Below are 24,154 nucleotides of genomic sequence, written 5' to 3'. Positions count from 1 at the left end.
CGTGCCACCAGTTTGGAGGCACGTATTTGCATATTTAAAAGGGAACAGGGTTATTCAAGAGAATATAGTACGATATAATTTATCCACCTTTTTTTTCTTTCCTTCCCTGATCTTCCCATTTCGTCATTACACACCATCAAACTCCAGTCATGCTCCACATCCTAACAGCTGGTGGCGGTAATGCACTGTGTCGGTTTGTAAACTACCAAAAAACTCGATAGAAGAAGAAAAATCCAACGAAGAAGAACTTTCCTTTTAGTGCGCGTGGCTAAAGCTAGTTAGCTGGAGACGCTGGAAACTCTTCTCTGAGCAGATCAAACTTCACTGTGTGATCCTCGAACATGTTTTTTTTGAAGATCTTCAGAAGCACAAAGGTCGACAGTAAACCGGAAGAAGAAGAAAAGGCGAAGTTAGCTCGAAAAGGTGGAACAGCTGAAAAGGTTGTTGAAACAGCGGCTAACTGCTGCTAATGCCGAGATATTTGAGTTGGTAGAAACAAACAGATCGCAGAGCAGCAAGAAGAAACGAGTGGATTTAAAGAAGAGAAGAAACTAGTTAACGTGCTGGATGCTGTTTTCAAGCCTGAAGTTCGCTGATCCAGAGCAGGTTTGTCCACTGAACTTTATTTCAGACCAACTCCACCACATCCAAATGATAGCTGTTAGTTTGTGTTGGAGTTCTAATTATAGACTGAACACCATATATCAGCAAAAATAAATGGGTTACCACGAGATTTATACACCAAGCTGACCTGAAATGGACCATTGTACATTAAATGGACTTTATTAACGAGTCTGACCCCTTTGAAAAGTGACCAAATTACTCGGCGATATTTTCATCGACCAAAAATGGCCACCAAAGGGCGATCGATGTGAAGTCCACTGCTTTATGATGATAAATGAAGGACAGTTCAGCTTGGTGATGGACTGATGAAGCCGATCAGTTGATACTATTGATTACAGTTGTTCCACATTTTATACACACAAAAATGGAACTATGCACATAATTCATAAAATCTGAAGTATATGAATCAACATTATGACTCCAAACTGCTGAACTGTGAGAACAAAACCGTGGTTTTACTCAAAGATTCTAAATTATCAAAGTTTGTTCACTTTGTTTTAGCTTCAAAACGCAGCACCCTGATAACCAGTTAAAATCAGAAGACTTAATTTATCTTTAAGGAAACAGCTGATGTTCCAACTGCACAGATAAACAGAGATACAAGTCGACATGAAGAGCAGGAGACTGGATAAGAAAAATAACCATCTTAAGTTCTATCAGCTTTTCTGTTTTTGCTCAGGTTTGCCACAGCAGATGTGATATGTATCTGCATTTTGATTGGGCAGACGTTTTACACCAGATACCCGTCCTGACCAGTGATGCCGGTAACACGTTACTTAGTAAGGCGAAGTTAGAGCAAAGAGGTCGGCTTTAATCTGGCTGCTTTTTTCAATAATGAGTAATCTGAGGAGTTAATCTTTTCAGATCAGTAATTGGATTAAAGTTACTTCTACAAGTCACTGTGCATTCATGTTATTTCTGTGTTGTGGGTCGATCGCAGCATTAAAACTCACATAGATAGGGGGAGGTCGGGGTTCAGCTGAACTGCCCACTTCACCCACTTTCAGCGAGCTGTGAGCTTTTCCGTGTGCGGTGTTGTGTAGCAGCTCCGAGTTGAAAAAACAGTTGTCATCTCAAAGTGCGTTGACGAATCTTGTTTTGTATTTCCGAGCAGTTGTAGAAGTCAGTCAGCAGTATCATGCCTAGGCAGCCTCCCAAGATGAAGATGAAGTTGAGTGAAAGGGGAAAGAAGTGGGAGAGGACTATCTCTCCAGGGGAATCCCTTTCCTCATCAGGTGATGAGGCACCTCATCAATTTGCAGTACCTCCGATAGGCATCCCTTCAAGGATAAGGGACAAAACCTCCCAGTTGCACATATCTTCTCAGGTGAGGAAATAATTGAGTTTGCATGTTCCAGCTATGACTTCAACTGCTTCATCACTAACTACTACTTTTTCAGGCCACAGCAGCAGATGCCAGTGCAACAGCATCATGGATTGCCACACCTTTGCTCACCAGCCCCCCAAGTGTAACTTTGTTGACAAAGTAATTTTAGAATTGTACATTACATTCATATCATTCAATATTTCTCACTCATGTAATTTATTATGACTTTTTCCTTTTACTGGTTTTTATATTTGCATTTCCTCAAGGTCTCCCAGTCCAAAGGCAGCCAAAGCCACTGCCAAGACGCCAAGGGCCCCCAGACAAGACTTCGTGCTATCTGAAGAAGAAGAAAAAGTCATGTTTGAGTGGCTTGAGGCAACCGAAGAGGTTTGGAACGCAAAGAAGGCTGGTTATCATAAACATGATGTCAAACAAGGACTTTGGGAGGCCCAGGCCAAAGTTATGAACAAGAGTGGTGAGAATAATACACGAAGTTGCTCCTTTTGTATTTTCACTTTGTTAGACATGATTTGAGTACCAATAATATATTCTATAATATTTACCGTAATTTCTGGACTATAGCTCACACCCGAATGAATATAAGCCGTACCCACCAAAAGAAGAAAGAAATTGTATATAAATAGGCTGCGCTTGTCTATAAGCTGCGGGTCTCCACGTTGTAACATGAGATATTTACACTGAAAGATGTTAGACAGAAAGATTTTAACTTTTAATTAAATACATAACATAAATGCTTTTTTCCCTGAAAGTGACACGTAAATTTTGATGCGCACATCATCCAGCGCACACACACATTGTCTTTGCTCCACACGGAGACCTAAGTAATTTTAACTTTTTTCTTGAGATTTCATCGCAAGCAGCCAGGATTGAATGGAGTCTGTGGTTCATGAGGTGCTGTGACCTTTTCAACTTCTTGCACAAAGACAGAGAACCGGTGGGCAAGTGTGGGGGGAGAAGGCCCCGCTCCGCTAACTGATATGACGGTGCAACTCTTGCTCAAAGTGCTGGAGAGGGACCTTGCTTCAGCCACTACAAGGATATAAAGTATGATTAATCCACTAAAAGGAACAGGGAAGACCTTTTGTTTACTCTGTGTGTGAATTTACACCACATGAGGACCACAACTTTCAGGAAATCAATTGACATATTTCAGCTTAGGAGAAAGCCTGTAAAAATCCATAAATTAGCTGCGTTGTTGTTTTTGCCGCAGTTTTCAAAGCGTGTGGAAAAAAAAGTAGCGGCTTATAATCCGGAAATTACAGTAGAATTTAAAAAGATATTTTTTACTTAAAATATTTAAACATGGAAAATTGTGGACTTTTCTCTACTTGCAGCTGAACATCTGATTGGGTGGTTTAAGAGTGTCTGTGACATGAACACTCGGCTCATCGAGAAGTGGAAAGAGAAGACGGGGGACAGAGATGATGATGATGAAATCTGGACAGAACGGCAACGGTTCATAATGGCATCCATGAAATTCATGGATAGGGTGGTTTGTCATCAGCTGAAACCAGTCAGAAATGTTAGTAAACATTACTTTAATTTCCTAAATTTATTACATTAATTTACTTTTTTTAAAGTGATGGTTCCTCTACAGGAACCATCACCTTATCGTGGTGGAGAGGTTTGTGTGCTGCTATGAACCTGAGAGCTGTGTTGTCTGGAGCCTTTGTGCTCCTGGTAGGGTCTCCCATGGCAAATTGGTCTCAGGCAAGAGGCCAGACTAAAAATGGTTCACAAAACACCATGATAAAACGAGGTAGAGGAAACGTGACCGGGCCCGGAGGAAGCCCGGGGCCCTGATCTGGAGCCAGGCCTGGATATAGGGCCCTTCAGTGAGCGCCTGGTGGCTGGGCTTGCCACGGAGCCCAGTCTTGCACAGTCCGAAAAAGCAACGTGGACTTTCCATCTCCACCCTGTGGACTCACCACCCGTAGGGGGAACCGCTGGTGTCGGGTGCGCTGTCCTTTGGGTGGCAGTGAAAGTTGAGGGCCTCAACGAACCAGACCCGGGCCGCAGGGGCTAGCTCTGGAGGTGTGGAACCTCACCTCGCTGTGGGGGAAGGAGCCGGAGCTTGTGTGCGAGGTAGAGCGATACCAGTTAGATCTAATGGGCCTCGCCTCCTCGCACAGCCTCAGCTCCGGAACCACTCTCCTTGATAGGGGTTGGGCCTTATTCTTCTCTGGAGTTTCCCAGGGGGTGAGGCATCGGGCGGGTGTGGGGATACTCACGAGTCCCAGGCTGAGCGCCGCTACGTTGGAGTTTACTCCAATAGACTGGCGGGTTGCGTCCCTGCGTCTTCGGGTGGCAGGGGAGGGGGGAACTCTGACTGTTGTTTGTGCGTATGCACCGAACAGCATTTTGGAGTACCCGGCCTTCTTGGAGTCCCTGAATGGAGTCCTGTATGGGCTCCGGTGGGGGACTCCATTGTTCTGCTGGGTGACTTCAATGCACATGTGGGCAGTGACAGAGACATCTGGAGAGGTGTGATTGGGAGGAACGGCCTCCCTGATGTAAACCCGAATGGTAGTTTGTTATTGGACTTCTGTGCTAGTCACGGACTGTCCATAATGAACACCATGTTCGAACATAAGGATGCTCATAAGTGTACATGGTACCAGAGCACCCTTGGCTGAAGATCGATGATCAATTTTGTGATCGTATCATCTGATTTGAGGCAGCATGTTCTGGACAGTCGGGTGAAGAGAGGGGCAGAGCCATCAACTGATCATCATCTGGTGGTGAGTTGGATCAGAGGGTGGGGGAGGATTTGGACAGACCTGGTAAGCCCAAACGGATAGTGCGGGTGAACTGGGAATATCTGGAGGAGCCCACTGTCCGACAGATGTTCAACTCACACCTCTGGCAGAGCTTCTCTAGCATCCCTGTGGAGGTTGGGGGCATTGAACCAGAATGGGCAATGTTCAAAGCTTCCATTGCTGAAGCTGCAGCGGGGAGATGTGGCCTGAAGGTCTTGAGGGCCTCAAGGGGTGGCAACACTCGAACACCGTGGTGGACACTGGTGGTCAGGGAAGCCGTCTGACCACCTGACTGAAGAAGGATTCTTTCCGGGATATGTTATATGAGAGGACTCCAGAGGCAGTTGCAAGGTACTGGCAGACCCGAAGGGCAGCAGCCTCTGCTGTGGAGGAGGCAAAGCAGCGGGTGTGGGGGGAGTTCGGTGCAACCATAGAGAAGGTGCTTCTGGTGGACCGTGAGGCACCTCAGGAGGGGAAAATAGGGAACCATCCAAGCTGTCTTCAGTAAGGATGGGACTCTTTTGACCTCAACTGAGGATGTAATCCGGCGCTGGAAGGAACACTTTGAGGAACTCCTGCATCAGACTGGAGCGCCCTCTATAGTAGGGGCAGAACTGGAAGCTGATGGAGGATCCATCCGTCCATCCATTTTCTTCCGCTTTATCTTAGGTCAGGTCGTGGGGGCAGCCACTCATGCAAAGCTGCCCAGACCTCACGATCCACACACACCTTCCCCAGCTCCTCCGGGGGAACCCAGAGGCGTTCCCAAGCCAGCTGCGAGACATAGTCCCTACAGCGTGTCTTGGGTCTTCCCCGGGGCCTCCTGATGGGATGTGCTCGGAACACCTCTCCAGCGAGGCGTCCAGAGGGCATCCGAAAACATGCCCGAGCCTTCTCAGCTGACTCCTTTCGACGTGGAGGAGCAGCGGCTCGAATCCGAGCTCCTCCCATGTGACCGAGCTCCTCACCCTATCTCTAAGAGAGCGCCCAGCCACCCTGCGGAGGAAACTCATCTCGGCCGCTTGTCTTAGAAGTTTCCATGACCAGTATGAAATCAAGGACCGAGACGTCGCCCGGTATGGGGGAGCCGGGGACCCACCCTGAAGCCAGGCCTGGGGTTGGGGCTTGCGCGCGAGTGCCTGGTGGTTGGGCCTTAGCCCACTGGGCCCGGCCGGGCCCAGCCCGAAAGAGCGACATGGACCCGCCCTCCTGTGGGTTCACCACATGCAGAGGGGGCCATGGGGTTCGGGTGCAAAGAGGACTTGGTGACGGTTGAGGGCGGGTGGCCCGGCGGCCTGGTCCACGCTCACAGCTTCTGGCTTTTGGGACATGGAATGTCACCTTGCTGGGAGGGAAGGAGTCTGAGCTTGTGAGGGAGGTTGAGAGGTACCGACTAGAGATAGTCGGGCTCACCTCCATGCACAGCTTGGGCTCTGGTACCCAACTGCAGGAGACTTTTCTGGTGTTGCCCACAGGGAGAGGTGGCAGGCTGGGGTAGCATTGCTTATTGCTCCCCAGCTCAGTCGCCATGTGTTGGAGTTCCCTCCTGTGATCGAGAGGGTCGCGTCCCTACGCCTTCAGTTCGGGGACAGTTCTCTCACTGTTGTCTCGGTCTACGGGCAGAGTGGAAGGGCAGAGTACCCGACCTTCCTAGGGTCCCTGGGAGGGGTACTAGATAGTGCTCCGACTGGGTACTCCATTGTTCTCCTGGGGGACTTCAACGTCCACGTGGGCAGCGACAGTGAGACCTGGAGGGGGGTGATCAGGAAGCATGGCCTCCCCGATCTGAACCCAAGTGGTGTTCAGTTGTTGGACTTCTGTCCTGGCCACAGTTTGTCCATCACGAACACCATGTTCGAGCACAAGGGTGTCCATAGGTGCACGTGGCACCAGGATACCCTGAGCCGGAGGTCAATGATCGACTTTGTAGTCGTATCATCTGACCTTCGGCCGCGTGTCTCGGACACTCAGGTGAAGAGAGGGGCTGAGCTGTCGACCGATCACCACCTGGTGGCTTATGGAGGATTTTCATCAATTTCCCTGGTAGAAGTCAATCAATCAATCAACTTTTTTCTTGTATAGCGCCAAATCACAACAAACAGTTGCCCCAAGGCGCTCCACATTGCAAGGCAAGGCCATACAATAATTATGAAACACAGTCTACGTCTAAAGCAACATAACCAAGGGATGGTCCAGGGTCACCCGATCCAGCCCTAACTATAAGCCTTAGCGAAAAGGAAAGTTTTAAGCCTAATCTTAAAAGTAGAGAGGGTATCTGTCTCCCTGATCTGAATTGGGAGCTGGTTCCACAGGAGAGGAGCCTGAAAGCTGAAGGCTCTGCCTCCCATTCTACTCTTACAAACCCTAGGAACTACAAGTAAGCCCGCAGTCTGAGAGCGAAGCGCTCTAATGGGGTAATATGGTACTATGAGGTCCCTAAGATAAGATGGGACCTGATTATTCAAAACCTTATAAGTAAGAAGAAGAATTTTAAATTCTATTCTAGCATTAACAGGAAGCCAATGAAGGGAGGCCAACACGGGTGAGATATGCTCTCTCCTGCTAGTCCCCGTCAGTACTCTAGCTGCAGCATTCTGAACCAACTGAAGGCTTTTTAGGGAACTTTTAGGACAACCTGATAATAATGAATTACAATAGTCCAGCCTAGAGGAAACAAATGCATGAATTAGTTTTTCAGCATCACTCTGAGACAAGACCTTTCTGATTTTAGAGATATTGCGTAAATGCAAAAAGGCAGTCCTACATATTTGTTTAATATGCGCTTTGAATGACATATCCTGATCAAAAATAACTCCAAGATTTCTCACAGTATTACTAGAGATCAGGGAAATGCCATCCAGAGTAACGATCTGGTTAGACACCATGCTTCTAAGATTTGTGGGGCCAAGTACAATAACTTCAGTTTTATCTGAGTTTAAAAGCAGGAAATTAGAGGTCATCCATGTCTTTATGTCTGTAAGACAATCCTGCAGTTTAGCTAATTGGTGCGTATCCTCTGGCTTCATGGATAGATAAAGCTGGGTATCATCTGCGTAACAATGAAAATTTAAGCAATACCGTCTAATAATACTGCCCAAGGGAAGCATGTATAAAGTGAATAAAATTGGTCCTAGCACAGAACCTTGTGGAACTCCATAATTAACTTTAGTCTGTGAAGAAGATTCCCCATTTACATGAACAAACTGTAATCTATTAGACAAATATGATTCAAACCACCGCAGCGCAATGCCTTTAATACCTATGACATGCTCTAATCTCTGTAATAAAATTTTATGGTCAACAGTATCAAAAGCAGCACTGAGGTCCAACAGAACAAGCACAGAGATAAGTCCACTGTCCAAAGCCATAAGAAGATCATTTGTAACCTTCACTAATGCTGTTTCTGTACTATGATGAATTCTAAAACCTGACTGAAACTCTTCAAATAGACCATTCCTCTGCAGGTGATCAGTTAGCTGTTTTACAACTACCCTCTCAAGAATCTTTGAGAGAAAAGGAAGGTTGGAGATTGGCCTATAATTAGCTAAGATAGCTGGGTCAAGTGATGGCTTTTTAAGTAATGGTTTAATTACTGCCACCTTAAAGGCCTGTGGTACATAACCAACTAACAAAGATAGATTGATCATATTTAAGATTGAAGCATTAAATAATGGTAGGACTTCCTTGAGCAGCCTGGCAGGAATGGGGTCTAATAAGCATGTTGATGGTTTGGATGAAGTAACTAATGAAAATAACTCAGACAGAACAATCGGAGAGAAAGAGTCTAACCAAATACCGGCATCACTGAAAGCAGCCAAAGATAACGATACATCTTTGGGATGGTTATGAGTAATTTTTTCTCTAATAGTCAAAATTTTGTTAGCAAAGAAAGTCATGAAGTCATTACTAGTTAAAGTTAATGGAATACTCAGCTCAATAGAGCTCTGACTCTTTGTCAGCCTGGCTACAGTGCTGAAAAGAAACCTGGGGTTGTTCTTATTTTCTTCAATTAGTGATGAGTAGAAAGATGTCCTAGCTTCACGAAGGGCTTTCTTATAGAGCAACAAACTCTTTTTCCAGGCTAAGTGAAGATCTTCTAAATTAGTGAGACGCCATTTCCTCTCCAACTTACGGGTTATCTGCTTTAAGCTACGAGTTTGTGAGTTATACCACGGAGTCAGACACTTCTGATTTAAAGCTCTCTTTTTCAGAGGAGCTACAGCATCCAAAGTTGTCTTCAATGAGGATGTAAAACTATTGACAAGATACTCTAACTCCCTTACAGAGTTTAGGTAGCTACTCTGCTCTGTGTTGGTATATGACATTAGAGAACATAAAGAAGGAATCATATCCTTAAACCTAGTTACAGCGCTTTCTGAAAGACTTCTAGTGTAATGAAACTTATTCATTACATGACATGTTGAAGTCACTGAGGTAGTCAAACCGCTCCGCAGTGGCAAGGCCCAGGGGGTTGATGAGATCCATCCAGAAATGCTGAAGGCTGTGGGTGTGGAGGGATTGTCTTGGATGAGAAGTCTCTTCAACATTGCGTTGAGGTCTGGGACAGTGCGTAAGGAGTGGCAAACTGGGGTGGTGGTCCCCATATTTAAAAAGGGGGACCAGAGAGTGTGTGCCAACTACAGGGGCATCACACTACTCAGCCTCCCTGGTAACGTCTACTCCGGGGTGCTGGAAAGGAGGGTTCGGCCGATAGTCGAACCTCGGACTGAAGAGGAACAATGTGTGTTCCATCCTGGTTGTGGAACAACCGACCAGCTCTTTACTCTCACAAGGATTCTGGAGGGTGCCTGGGAGTATGCCCATCCAGTCTACTTGTGCTTTATGGACTTGAAGAAGGCGTATGATCATGTACCCCGGGAGATACTGTGGGAGGTACCGCGGGAGTATGGAGTGAGGGGGTCCCTTCTCAGGGCCATCCAATCTCTGTACTCGCAAAGCGAGAACTATGTTCGGGTGCTTGGCAGTAAGTCGGACTCGTTTCCAGTGGAGGTTGGCCTCTGCCAGGGCTGCGCCTTGTTACCAGTCCTGTTTGTGATATTCATGGACAGGATATCGAGGCATAATCGAGGGGAGGAGGGTTTCCAGTTTGGTGCGCTCAGGGTCTAATCACTGCTTTTTGCAGATGATGTAGTCCTGTTGGCTTCATTGGCCGGTGACCTCCAACACACTGGATCGGTTCGCAGCCGAGTGTGAAGCAGCTGGGATGAGGATCAGCACCTCTAAATCTGAGGCCATGGTTCTCATCAGGAAACCGATGGATTGCCTACTCTGGGTAGGGAATACGGCCTTGCCCCAAGTGAAGGATTTCAAGTACCTCGGGGTCTTGTTCATGAGTGAGGGGACGATGGCGCGTGAGATTGGCTGGATAATCGGCGCAGCAGGGGGCGGTATTGCATTCATTCTACTGTACTGTTGTGACGAAAAGGCGAAGCTCTCGATCTGCTGGTCAGTCTTTGTTCCTACTCTCACCTATGGTCATGATTGTTGGGTCATGACTGAAAGAACTTGATCGCGGGTACAAGTGGCCGAAATGGGCTTCCTCAGGAGGGTGGCTGGTGTCTCCCTTAGAGATAGGGTGAGAAGTTTGGTCATCCGTGGGAAGCTCGGAGTAGAGTCGCTGCTCCTTTGCATTGAAAGGAGCCAGCTGACGTGGTTCGGGCATCTGGTAAGGATTCCTCCTGGGCGCCTTCAAAGGGAGGTGTTCCAGGCACGTCCATCTGGGAGGAGACCCCGGGGAAGACCCAGGACTAGGTGGAGAGATTATATCTCCACACTGGCCTGGGAACGCCATGTCAAACTTATCTTGGTTTCTGATTTTGTCTTTGCAGGTGGAGGATATTGTCCTTGAGCAGTCAGGTACCTTAGTTGCTGCTGAAGCTGCTGCTGCACTGGAGGCCGCGGACATAGACTCTGAAGGTGAACCGAGGGCTTCCACTTCAGCTGGTCCAAGAAGGCGAAGTATCAAAGAAGGTGAGATGGACAAAATGTTACAGTTAATGCAGGAACGAACGGAGGAGAGTCATGCTGGCATGGAAGAACTGCGAAAGTGCAAAGAGCAGCACCCCAGCACAGCTAGGAACGCCTTCACAGCCTATGTCCAGGACTCCTTAAACACCATGTCAGAATGGAGCTACAGAAATGCAAAGGATGAAGTCTACCTGGTGTTGAAAAAGTATGAAGATGGCCCTGAAGAGGAAAGGGTCAAGCAGCAGCAGCAACAACAACCGCAGTTCCAACAGCAACTACCTCACCACCACATGAGGCCACTACACACTGTCCTGCCTGTCCGAGGACTGCAGCCAGCTAGCCAGCAAAAAGCATCATCTGGTGAGTAAAAAAAAATTGGAATCTTTAAATTGTCCGTAACTGTGTGTGTGGGTGTGGCTGTGTTTGTTTGTGGCTCTGTGACAGACTGGCGTCCTGTCCTGGTTGTACCCCGCCTTGTGCTCTATGATTGCTGGGATAGGCTCCAGCCCCCTGTGACCCTTAATTGGACTAAGTGGTTGAAGATGAGTGTGTGTGAACTGCTTGATTCAATTTGTCAATAAATTTGTAAATTATTGCTAATGCTACAGTAACTTTTTTATTTGCAGTTTGTGGGACAGGACTCCAACCCATGCCAGCTCAGTGGGCTGCAGTACCTCCTTGGATGGATGCAGAGCTCTGGCAGTCACAGAACATCAAGTGTATGCAGGCTGTGGATCCAAACCTGTATCCCACATCTTCAAGTTCTGGCAGGATGGAAAGTGCCACCCAGAGTGCTTCAGTGTCTGGGGTGATGTCCAGAATCAGGTTTGTTCTGGAGGCTGAGGATGATGTCAACCTTTCAGCTATGTCTTTTCCATCACTCAGCACATCCTAGCTCCAGACACCCAACACCATCCTGCTTGACAACATTGTCTACGGCAGATGACGACCAACATAATAATAATGACGGATCCACATTTAACAAAAAGGGAGGAGAGACTCTAAGGGCCCCTTTACACATAGTCCAAATATGTACAACTCAGGGTGACTCCCGGCAGAACAGATCGTATGAGCGAACCACACAAACATGGCGCCGACAGGCAGGCGTGAACAATGCTGCTGTGACGGTTCGTGCACGCAGGAACACAGTGCTAGCAGCTGCGCGATGTGGTACGCAGTAGAAAATTCTGATTGAAGTGCCAGCTGCAGGAACAAAGCTGAGTGAAGGTTAAACAATGCCAGTGAAAGTCAATGAAAGTCCAGATTTGCGACTTTCATTTGGGCTTCATTGTCCTTCGTTAATGCCGTGTGACCGGGCTTTAGGAAAACTTTCATGTCAGGTGATGTCTGGGATCAGGGTTGGTGTCTCCTGCTTGAGAACATCTGTCCTAGCACAGGGACATTTTGGTGTTGTCTCACACTTGTGATTGGTCAGCCTGGGCAGCAGAGCAGCAGCAGATGATTAAATCAGCCTATTTTTAGTCTTTCCTCCTCTTGGTTGTTGACTCTCTCTTTTGTGTGTTTTAAAGTCTTTCTACAAACATGTCTGAAGTCCAGCAGCTGAGGGACATGTTGAAACTACACCTAACACCTGCTGATGATGGCATGATCACAGACCAGGAACGGGAAATTGGTCATTTAAAAGAAGACAACAAAAGACGTAAAGGGCTGGGTGCTGTTTTTAATCCTCCAAATCTCTTCTACAGAACAGGTTTGTTCACTCAGCTTTGCTTGTGTTACTGATACTTTATAACATGTTGTTGTCACGGTCAAATATTTTCCTCATCGGCTATTCCTCCATTGATTCTGTCAATACTTAGGTATAGGATGAGGAGGATTTTGGTGAAAGATATATGTAAAATTTCTCCATATTCTTTAAAACATCCTGCTGATCTTTTAAAAAAGACTTTGAATTTAGAAATGAACAAAGGTAACTGAAAGGATTCTGGTGGCAGTGATTTGTGTATTCTGGCACGTAGAGGTTTGGTTTATTTTGATGCAACAGTTGACACTAAAAGGTAGGGATGTGAATCGTACAACAACTCATGATTCAATTCGATTCAGATTCTTGAAGTGACGATTCGATTTAGAATTGATTTTCGATTCAAACAGCTCTGAGAAATAGTTATTACTTAATGTTTATGTTTAAGAAATGCAGCTTTACAAGGTTAATCAAGTGATTCTAAAGATGTAAATTTACTTAACTGCTTTGCTCGTTCAGAGTTGGCTGGCAGTTTAGAGAAGTGATGGAGTGTGCGCTGGTCAGTAGTCGGCAGAGACCGCTGCTTTGCTTCTTTTAGCTCCGGGTGATGGCGTCGCATGTGGACTTGCGGATTTGAAGTGTTTCCGAAGTACTTGACTTTCATTTTGCAGATTTTGCCCACTGCATAAGTCATGTGAAGTTCCTTACGCAGCAAATAATAAAATCCAAAATGCGCCCCCATGCTAAGCTGCAGGTCACGAATGTTTGAAGTACACCGGACCCTCCCCTCGCGTGGACGCTGTAGTACGGATGCCGTTGCCTGACTAACAGTACACGCAGCGAGTAAGCAAGAAAATGTTTAAAAATGCTTTTTAAAAATTGATTCTTGGACATTTTGGATAGATTCAGAATCTTAACAATCTGAATCGATTTTTTTTTTTTTCCGGCACCCCTACTAAAAGGTCAACATCAGTTACCTGTTGTGCACGGTAAGAGAAGCTCTGGTTATGAGCAGACAAAGAATAATTTTTTTTATTCCCAGAATTTTTTCATCACTGCAATATTAATTCAAATCAACATGACTTCAATTAATAAATTCCATTATTTTCGACAGCTCCCATCAACAGTCCAAACTAGGGAACTTTTCCTTGGTAACTTGGTAGCATTAATATCCGGCTTTGCTCCCAGACGTGACATGTCGATCTGAACAGTGCAAATATGGAGGTGTGCAGAAATGTGGGTTTGCAAAATGAGAGAGGGAGAAAGAGAGGCTGTGATGGAAGTCTGGTCCCAGAAAGTCTGTAAGGGCTCCTTCACACATAGTACGAATAAGTACAAATCAGGGCGAATCACAGCGGAACAGCTCATTTGAGCGAACCACGAAATCATAGAGCCGGCGGGTGTCGTGCGAGCAGGAACACAGTGTGAGCAGCTGGGATGTGGTGCGTCACATTGCACCACTGATATGGAGAAAAATAAAATAAAAACCAGCTGTATAATTAGTGAATATCACTGGGTTGATATAAATAATACATAAAAGGGGGCACAATACACAACTCCATGGTTAAGTAACCCTGGTTAAATAAAAAAATAAATGTCACTCACGGGATTCGAACTTGTAAGTGCTGATTACCAGACGGAAATTGTACTACTGTATTAAAATAACTGTCTTATAACAGGAGTGTGAAATGGCTAAAATCAACAAGGAGATAAACGTAATTTTTTTAAAAAGAGAAGGAAAAAAACCGCTGTGATAACTGACCAAATGGCATTTGTTATGGCGTATTTTTGCTGATATGTGACTGAAAGTGGCATATTTGTTGTACTGTTGGCTTGTCATATGGTCCTGCGGCATGGCCCTCACAGGACGCGCATGGCCTGTCAGACAGACGTGACATTCAGATCGACTGTTGCGTGTCCACATGAACTGACGGTCCGTCCAGCTGGAACAGCCTGTCAATGTGCGCACTGTCCAGCCCGTCGCAAAAGCGATATATGTTTTTATGTATTTCCATGTGAGGACAGCAGGCACAGACACACACCTCAGAGGAACGTTGTAAGTTCATGTCCTTCAAAACATGATAGATATTCTCCAGCTGGGACATCCAGGAACACAGATCACAACAGCAGCAGCTGTGAGCAGACACGCCCCCCTGTCCATTCAGCACACAGACCAATGTGTCTTTGTGTTATGTGGTCATTCATTTTCATTATTTGTTATGTAATTACGTAAGTAGGTATTGTCATAATTATTTATGTACCTGCCCTGGCGGTGGTTTCTGTGTTTTTAATGTGTGCACTGAGCCATCATCCAGCTGTCAGTCTGCTGTGAACAGCTGACAGGCACCCACACACAGCACAGCGAGGTGTGCTGTGTGTGGTCAGACCTGGCTGTCCGGCCCCATGTGATCAGATCTGTACCTACATATCAGCATTTTATGCAAGTGTGCTCCCCGGCACATCACATATGTCGCGGGGGGGGGGCGTGTGACACGTGCACACGTGCAAGACACATGCACCGCATGTGTGTTGCTCTCATGCCACACTCATGGGGGCACTTAGACAAATTTCACATCTAGCTTGAAAGTGATTGTCTACTGACTGTTTTCGTGCTAATAGCACTGATGGCCACACATTTTCTAAGTGTCAAGCGAGTGGCGTTAGATGTGCGTATGTGTCACCTGGAAGTTGGCTGACACCTGCCGCGACAGGGCTCGAATGAGCTCTCACAGCCACACTCTGTCTTTCAGCCATTGGTGTACGCAAATAGTTGCAACAACAGTCCTACTTTTTTTTTTTTTACTAATAGCCCAGTTTCATAGCCTTAAAGTGGATATGACACTTAAAGACAACATAGTCTTATTACATGTAACAAAGGTTATATAATTCGGTCAACCTAAACGTTTTAGGAAAGTGTACACAGCTCTCCCGTTATATATAACATTTGAACGTCCCGCCACTGAAAAATGTGCACGCCCCGTGATCAGCTTCCCGCTGAGCACCAAGTCTAAAATACATCACTACTTGTAGACCGTACCGGCTTGCGTGCCTGGCGGCCATTGTTTACACTTTGTTTAGAGGCAGAAACCTTGATTAAATACAGCTCTCAGGGACTTGTTTGTCGATATGCCTGACCAGTGTGTCGCAGCATATTGTACAAACACAAGGGCGAAAGGTTTTAGCCTTTTCAAGTCCAGACTGATTGATCGAAAGCCACGGTGTTGTGTGATGCACGAAATGTCCGGCTGCCGCTCCCTCCGCTCGCACATCCGCATTTGCTCCCGACAGCAGACACTTTCCTCTACCGTCTCCATGTTCTCACCACTCACAGGAACACATAAAATGTCAACCCCAAAAAATATGTTCACAATAATCTTGAAATGGTCAAGCGATTTTCGGCGATCTTTTTCGAAACCTTCGCCGTTTATTTCCTATTCTTTCATGAAAATAACGCAACTAAACACGGATGAATGCAATACCAGGCACTCGAAAATGGCAAAAACCCAAAGGTAATGAGGATGGTCCGCAAGTAATAGCTACACTATCACGGCTCCGGAACAATAACAAAGCCGCTAAACAGACGCTCGAATCGAAAATGCTATACAGTAGGGTTAGGGTTAGTGTTATAAACAGCAGCAACAAAAATCAAAGCCTCCCTTACCATTCCATATTCTGCAGCCTTTCAAAATCCATCGGAATTGGCACGTCTCTTGCCTCTGCTTCGGCTCCACCATAAACACCATCTGCATTATTTTCGCTGCCAGAATGCTCCTGGTTTGAATCTTCGTCCGAAAAATATGGCTCCAATCTGTAGGGACTAATCACTGCTGCGACAATCTCAGGATCCCAGTCAGAAATAATCCACACTTGAAGAGGAGTCAGAAAAGTTCTTGATCTCATCACTGTCCATGCTGAGGTCCATCTGTTCCTGTTGTCGATCGAACAGACAAAGACGGGACTCTCCATTCTGTGATGTCACGGCATCACGTGACCGCTGAAGGAGCGCTGCAAGCGCACTTTCCAATAAACACACTTTTGAGAAGCTGTACAAACTTTATTTTTCAGTGATAATGAATAAAAACACTTTCAACTTACTATACTATATGTATATTTTGCTATTTATATCAGTTTTTCCCTAATTTTTGAAGTGTCATCTCCACTTTAAGAGTGTGCATATCATGAATGCTTGGTCTTGTTGGATTTGTGAGAATCTGCTGAATCTACTGGTACCTTGTTTCCCATGTAACAATAAGAAATATACTCAAAACCTGGAATAATCTTTTTAGTCACATAGCACTACTATTATTCTGAACACTACTGTGCATCAATAGCCTTTTTTGCTTAACGATTCCTGTATCGGTCCTTCAGAGTGGCCGTTGTTTTTGGGGTTGTTTGTCAGGAAAATTATCATTTCTCTACATTGATTACAGACCCTGCAGCGGATCTGTAATCAACCGTTTATGCAGCGCAGCTTTGTTTTGAACCATGAATCAATGAAGCAGTGCTTTGATCTGCTGCTTCATTGGGTCTTTGTTTTATTTTGTTTTATCTTAATTTTTCCCCACTAAAACCCTAAGGAGCATATGTCTGTGAGTAATATTTACCTTTTTTATGTTAAACCGACCTGTTATGGTCTTCTGAAACAACTGATGTATTTTATAACTTAAAAAACGGGACCAATGCTAACGTGTTAGCATGTCTATGGCATTTTCAGTGTTAAAGTTAGCATCTCAGCACGTTTGTGTGCATTTGTTTTCTGTATAACAATTAATGGCTCAGTGTTTGTTGTCGTAAAAGAGTCAAATGTATTACAAATTGTAATTTTTTTTAAATTTTTATTTAAATGTTAATAATAGAAACAATAATAGTAATAATAACTAATAATGTTACAATACAGTTTTATAGAAGAGACAAAAATAACCTGATAAAACGCAACAGAAAAGATAAAACCAATTAACAATGAGCATAAATATATAGAAATAAATAACTATTTCCTGTGAACACCTAGTGACTCTTACACCTCCACTTCATCCCTGTTTTATTTAAATTTAATGACAGTTTGTCAAACCATATTCTCAATTTGTTAATTTCTTCAGTGATTTCCTCCAGAACTATCTGCCAAGCTAGAAAACTGTTGCATCCTAGTAAGAGCAGAATACTACTGGAATGAATTTGAATAAGGAAAGTTTGTTTTTTTCCTCACCAAAATGGATGCTGCACTCACTGCAGTTTATTGTCTGGAATAGTCCCAGATTGTGTTTCAGAGCTTCTAGAACACAAAAATGTTTGTGCGGGTGGTATTGGAGGGTAACTTTGGGTTTCAGCTTTTTTGTTGTTCACCACTTTCGTTCCCGAATATGTCAATCGTGAGTCACTTTTGTGTGGATTAAAGTTACTAACTGGGACTCCTGTCGAGAATCGTCCTCCGTTCTGTTCACACAGCTCCAAATGTTGCGCGGCTTTCTGCCGAGTCAAGTTAGAACAATAGAGTCCAGTCGGAATTAATAAATTCAAAGCGAAACGCTGTTTAAATCAATTGACACCTCTTTCCAAATGTTGTAATACAAACAAACTGCAATCGATCAAAACATTTTTTTTTTTCCTCCCAAAATGAGATGTCCTGCGCTGACGTGCAGCAGCCGGCTGAGCTCAGTTCAGAGGTATTTAGAGACATTCATGCCAAAATGTCTGAAAGGAAATGGTTTTGACAGAAATTACAGATTTTATTTATTTTTATTTATGTCCAGAGAGCAAGGATCCAGTGACAAATTTAAAATGTTGTTGACATAGAAAACCTGTAAAGCCTACTTTTAGTACACAGAAAATTTACAAGAGATATCGATAAGGGAATCGATAAGGAATCGGATCGATAATGGCATCAATAACGATAAAATCTTATCAATGCCCATCCCTAGTTGTAACTGAAACTGTCTGCTCACACAAATATGTGGATCTAAAACAACATGAACCTTTTCTTTATCTGTTAATCTGTTCCTCTTTTTTGGTCTTGAAGGCATTTGATGTAAAGCAGCTCTTCTGCTACATTCAGGTCATCATCAGATCCTCAAAAAAAAATCAGTAACTGATCGGTACCCAAAGAATTTGTGCTTTAAATTCACCTCTGTCCCCCAATTGTCTTTTTAATATCAGATGATGTGTCTTCAGTCCTCTGTACCACAGTGTTATGAGCCAAACAAACATCAGTAATTTGTTGCTTCTTGTTAGGGCAAATATTCTCCACCAATGGCGTGACAGTTTTTGTTAAACTCTGCCTCTGTCAAAAGCTTGTCATGTTTAGTGATGAACTGATTTGGTGATGTTTTCATGATATGTCCACACAAGGTAAGCGGCTCTGCAGCCTCACTGAAAACAATCTGATATAAGAACTGCCTCTGTTTCCTGACTTGTCTGACTGTTTGCCAAAACTGCGTTGAGGCCGACTGAAAGTCATTTTCTGTGGGCTCGGTGTCCTCCCACACCCATTCAGTTTTTGCTTCGACAACCACTGAGTTTCTGAGGAAAATCAAGACCGGAGTAGGCAATCCATCAGTTTTCTGCTGAGATCCATGGCCTCAGATTTAGAGGTGCTGATCCTCATCCCAGCTGCTTCACACTCGGCTGCAAACCGATCCAGTGAGTGTTGTAGGTCACAGGCCGATGAAGCCAGCACATCATCTGCAAAAAGTAGTGATGAGACCTTGAGCCTATCGAACTGGAAAACCCTTCTATATGATCAATCTATCTTTATTAGTTGGCTATGTACCACAGGCTTTTAAGGTGGCAGTAATTAAACCATTACTTAAAAAGCCATCACTTGACCCAGCTATCTTAGCTAATTATAGGCCAATCTCCAACCTTTCTTTTCTCTCAAAAATTCTTGAAAGGGTAGTTGTAAAACAGCTAACTGATCATCTGCAGAGGAATGGTCTATTTGAAGAGTTTCAGTCAGGTTTTAGAATTCATCATAGTACAGAAACAGCATTAGTGAAGGTTACAAATGATCTTCTTATGGCCTCAGACAGTGGACTCATCTCTGTGCTTGTTCTGTTAGACCTCAGTGCTGCTTTTGATACTGTTGACCATAACATTTTATTACAGAGATTAGAGCATGCCATAGGTATTAAAGGCACTGTGCTGCGGTGGTTTGAATCATATTTATCTAATAGATTACAATTTGTTCATGTAAATGGGGAGTCTTCTTCACAGACTAAGGTTAATTATGGAGTTCCACAAGGTTCTGTGCTAGGACCAATTTTATTCACTTTATACATGCTTCCCTTAGGCAGTATTATTAGACGGCATTGCTTAAATTTTCATTGTTACGCAGATGATACCCAGCTTTATCTATCCATGAAGCCAGAGGACACACACCAATTAGCTAAACTGCAGGATTGTCTTAAAGACATAAGGACATGGATGACCTCTAATTTCCTGTTTTTAAACTCAGACAAAACTGAAGTTATTGTACTTGGCCCCACAAATCTTAGAAACATGGTGTCTAACCAGATCCTTACTCTGGATGGCATTACCCTGACCTCTAGTAATACTGTGAGAAATCTTGGAGTCATTTTTGATCAGGATATGTCATTCAAAGCGCATATTAAACAAATATGTAAGACTGCTTTTTTGCATTTACGCAATATCTCTAAAATTAGAAAGGTCTTGTCTCAGAGTGATGCTGAAAAACTAATTCATGCATTTATTTCCTCTAGGCTGGACTATTGTAATTCATTATTATCAGGTTGTCCTAAAAGTTCCCTGAAAAGCCTTCAGTTAATTCAAAATGCTGCAGCTAGAGTACTAACAGGGACTAGAAGGAGAGAGCATATCTCACCCATATTGGCCTCTCTTCATTGGCTTCCTGTTAATTCTAGAATAGTATTTAAAATTCTTCTTCTTACTTATAAGGTTTTGAATAATCAGGTCCCATCTTATCTTAGGGACCTCATAGTACCATATCACCCCAATAGAGCGCTTCGCTCTCAGACTGCAGGCTTACATGTAGTTCCTAGGGTTTGTTAAGAGTAGAATGGGAGGCAGAGCCTTCAGCTTTCAGGCTCCTCTCCTGTGGAACCAGCTCCCAATTCAGATCAGGGAGAAAGACACCCTCTCTACTTTTAAGATTAGGCTTAAAACTTTCCTTTTTGCTAAAGCTTATAGTTAGGGCTGGATCAGGTGACCCTGAACCATCCCTTAGTTATGCTGCTATAGACGTAGACTGCTGGGGGGTTCCCATGATGCACTGAGTGTTTCTTTCTCTTTTTGCTCTGTATGCACCACTCTGCATTTAATCATTAGTGATTGATCTCTGCTCCCCTGGTTCAGCTGGAGGTTTCTTCCTGTTAAAAGGGAGTTTTTCCTTCCCACTGTCGCCAAGTGCTTGCTCACAGGGGGTCGTTTTGACCATTGGGGTTTTTACGTAATTATTGTATGGCCTTGCCTTAGAATATAAAGCGCCTTGGGGCAACTGTTTGTTGTGATTTGGCGCTATATAAATAAAATTGATTTGATGTGATTTGATTTCTCCCCGACTGCCTCGATAGATTGGTGACAAAGCACAGCCCTGGCGGAGGTCAACCCCCACCGGAAACAAGTCCGACTTACTGCCGAGCACCTGAACGCAGCTCTGGCTTTGTGAGTACAGAGATTGGATTGCTCTAAGAAGGGACCCCCTCACTCCATACTCCCACAGTATCTCCTGGGGTTCCCGATCATATGCCCTCTTCAAGTCTACGAAACACACACAGACTGGATGGGCATACTCCCAGGCACCCTCCAGGATCCTTGTGAGAGTGAAGAGCTGGTCGGTTGTTCCACAACCAGTACGGAACCCGTATTGTTCCTCTTCAATCCGAGGTTCAACTATCGGCCGAACCCTCCTTTCCAGCACCCTGGAGTAGACTTTACCAGGGAGGCTGAGTGGTGTGATGTCCCTGTAGTTTACACATACTCTGGTGTGAACAGCAACATTACAAAATATTAATTAAATTAGTTGGTTTATATATTTTTAATAAGTTGTAAGGTCACTGTAGATGTGTTTGTGTCATATTTGATGAAGTCTGACATCTTGTTTGAGTGTCATTTAAAGCAAAAATAATCCATCCATCCATTTTCGATACCCACTCACTCCAATTAAGGGTCATGGGGGGCTATCCCAGCAGTCATGGGGTGTGAGGTGGGTTACACCGTGAATACGACGCCAGTCTATCACCGGGTAACATACAGTCAGACATACACATTCACACCCATGCCGAGGGTCAATTTAAATTTTTCAATACGCCTAACATGCATGTGTTGGGATGTGTGAGGAAGCCAGAGCACCCGGAGAGAACACACACAAACATGGGGAGAATATGCAAACTCCACACACAGAAAGGCCACAGATGGGAATCGATCCCATGACCATCTTGTTGTGAGACAACAGTGCTAACCTTTAAGTCACCGTGCTGCCCTAAGTAACAATATTAAATTTCTAAAGCATTTTAAGTGAGGAACAGAAATCAACAAAGTGATAAACATAGCCACAGACAAACATTAAACAAAGATCCCCATATCCAAAAATAAAAATCAATTAACATCTCAAAACAATTAAGTACAACAACCAAAAATAATGAAAAGATTAAAACCCATTTCCAATTTTATCAGTTCCATCAGTGCAATAATTTACTGTCGTCAGGTCAAACTCACTCTGTTACTTTATTTTAATGAGTGGTGTTCACATATTTATTGTTGATTTGTTTCTTTGCAGACATGCAGCTGTTGTTGGGGATTAAAGAAGAAACTCTCCCTGAACACCAGGAATTGAATCTGAGTGTTGACCAAGAGGGCATTAAAGAAGAAGAGAAGCTGTGGATAAGTCAGCAGGGAGAGCAGCTTCAGCAGCTGGAGGAGGCAGATCTCACCAAGTTTGGTTTCACTGCCGTCCCTATGAAGAGTGAAAATGATGATGAAAAACCAGAGTCTTCACAGGTTCATCAAAGCCGAAGTGATGAGAGCACAGAGGCTGAGCCTGTAGCCAGCAGCTCATCTGCACACAGAACACTGACAGCAGAAGCTGGTGGAGAGGAAGATAGAGGACCACAACCAGCCAGCAACTCAGGTCCAAACAGTCATTTACAACCAGATACCAGTGGGAGGAGTTCAGACAGTTCTGGAACTGAGACTGATGACAGTTCTGACTGGAAACAGACCAGAGAACTTCAGTCAATTTTTAACTATCGAAAAAATACCAATATTGTTTGTTCAGGCAACACTGATGAAAAACAATTTAAAGGTTGTAAATATGGAAAAGCATCTGGTCACATGAACAACTCAGAGCAACAAAAGGAGAGGCAAGCAAGCAGAAAACCATTTAGCTGTTCTGATCCGAGTAACCGACAGAAACAAAAGGGCACTCTGAACAAACACATTAGAATTCAGACAGGAAAAAAAACATTTGGCTGTTCTGAGTGTGGTAAAAGATTTGGACGAAAGGGCCACCTGAACGAACACATGATAAGTCATTCAGGGGAAAAACCATTTGTCTGTTCTGAGTGTGGTCAAAGATTTGGAGTAATGAGGAACTTGAACAAACACATGATAATTCATACAGGAGAAAAACCATTTGTCTGTTCTGAGTGTGGCCAAAGATTTGGAGTAAAGAGCAACTTGAACAAACACATGATAATTCATACAGGAGAAAAACCATTTGTCTGTTCTGAGTGCGGTCGAAGATTTGGACTAAAGAGCGACCTGAAAAGACATATGGTAATTCATACAGGGCAAAAAGCATTTGTCTGTTCTGAGTGTGGTCAAAGATTTGGACGAAAGAGCACTCTGAACACACACATGATAATTCATACAGGAGAAAAAGCATTTGTCTGTTCTGAGTGTGGTCGAAGATTCGGACAAAAGAGCACTCTGAACACGCACATGATAATTCATACAGGGGAAAAAGCATTTGTCTGTTCTGAGTGTAGTCAAAGATTTGGACAAAAGGGCAACCTGAGGGCACACATGATCAGGCACAAGAAATGGGGCAGGAAGTCAGAGGTAGTATTTGAGGAGAGGATAGGTCACCATCTTGAAGAGAGCTCTCAGCTACAATGTCAGTAATGATTAGGGTGCAACTATAGACCCCTGGGGCCCGTTGTACTCTTTTTAAAAGGAAATTCAAGATTAAAAAAAAGACAAACCATTTGTCTGTTCTGAGTGTGGTCAAAGATTTGGACTCAAGATAATTCATACGGGACACACAAATGAAATACCTTAAGACCTTAAAAATGACCTACGAACAACATGGTCATTGAAAACACTCGTTTCAGGGGTTGAAGTTCTCTGTCACGATGAACAATGGTGGGCACAGATGTGTTCCCACTATTGGGCACTAGTGCTAACTGCTAATTAGCAATGCTAACATTTTCGTTAGCCGATTAGCTTTTCAGCTAACTTTGAAAACCATCAGCAGATCAGTTAGTTTCCTTTAAATTGAGTTGTGCTCACTTTCAGTCCAAAAACATTTTTTTTGTTGGCATCGTGAGTAAAGCTTTACGGTCAGAAACATTTGTAAAACCTAAAATGCTACATGTTAATTCCTGTCGTGTGTTTTGCAATAAACAGACTGCTGTGAGAAGCTCAGTCCTCTCCCAGTTGTAGGGAGTGGACCGGCTGCCAGTTGCTATTGCAAAGAAGAAAAAAAAAAAAGTCATTTATTTTCAATATGCCGATACTCAGACAGTGGGAAGGAGATATGAA

At 44.2% G+C, this 24,154-nt stretch overlaps 1 protein-coding gene and 1 long non-coding RNA gene across 3 annotated transcripts; both read left to right on the top strand.

The window, feature by feature from the left end:
• The first annotated feature begins 544 nt into the window (after positions 1–544).
• Positions 545–11,722, top strand: LOC117517803. 2 transcript variants are annotated; one of them, XM_034178956.1, is made up of 7 exons: positions 545–606; positions 1,739–1,951; positions 2,025–2,110; positions 2,218–2,426; positions 3,307–3,494; positions 10,581–11,079; positions 11,346–11,722. In XM_034178956.1, the coding sequence occupies exons 2-7, from the start codon at positions 1,763–1,765 to the stop codon at positions 11,612–11,614; spliced, it is 1,440 nt and encodes a 479-aa protein (XP_034034847.1). In that variant the 5' UTR covers positions 545–606; positions 1,739–1,762; the 3' UTR covers positions 11,615–11,722. The 2 variants fall into 2 exon arrangements, with proteins under 2 accessions (XP_034034847.1, XP_034034849.1); XM_034178958.1 differs by lacking the exon at positions 545–606 and having other exon boundaries at positions 1,585–1,951.
• Positions 11,723–22,772: 11,050 nt separating this feature from the next.
• On the top strand, positions 22,773–23,700 carry LOC117517806. The gene is made up of 2 exons (XR_004562839.1): positions 22,773–23,167; positions 23,637–23,700. It is a non-coding gene; the product is annotated as an uncharacterized LOC117517806 (long non-coding RNA).
• The last annotated feature ends 454 nt before the right edge of the window (positions 23,701–24,154 follow it).

The sequence above is a fragment of the Thalassophryne amazonica genome, chromosome 9 (assembly GCF_902500255.1).
Source record: "Thalassophryne amazonica chromosome 9, fThaAma1.1, whole genome shotgun sequence".
Lineage (NCBI taxonomy): Eukaryota > Metazoa > Chordata > Actinopteri > Batrachoidiformes > Batrachoididae > Thalassophryne > Thalassophryne amazonica.
This window is presented reverse-complemented; position numbering and strand designations above follow the sequence as displayed.

What these genes read in the sequence shown, in the direction of transcription:
- LOC117517803 (XM_034178956.1), top strand. Translation starts at nt 1,763, where the DNA reads ATGCCTAGGCAGCCTCCCAAGATGAAGATGAAGTTGAGTGAAAGGGGA. An exon ending in CAAAGTTATGAACAAGAGTG is followed by an intron (nt 2,427 to 3,306) that starts GTGAGAATAATA and finishes CTCTACTTGCAG; the next exon opens with CTGAACATCTGATTGGGTGG. An exon ending in CCAGCAAAAAGCATCATCTG is followed by an intron (nt 11,080 to 11,345) that starts GTGAGTAAAAAA and finishes TTTTATTTGCAG; the next exon opens with TTTGTGGGACAGGACTCCAA.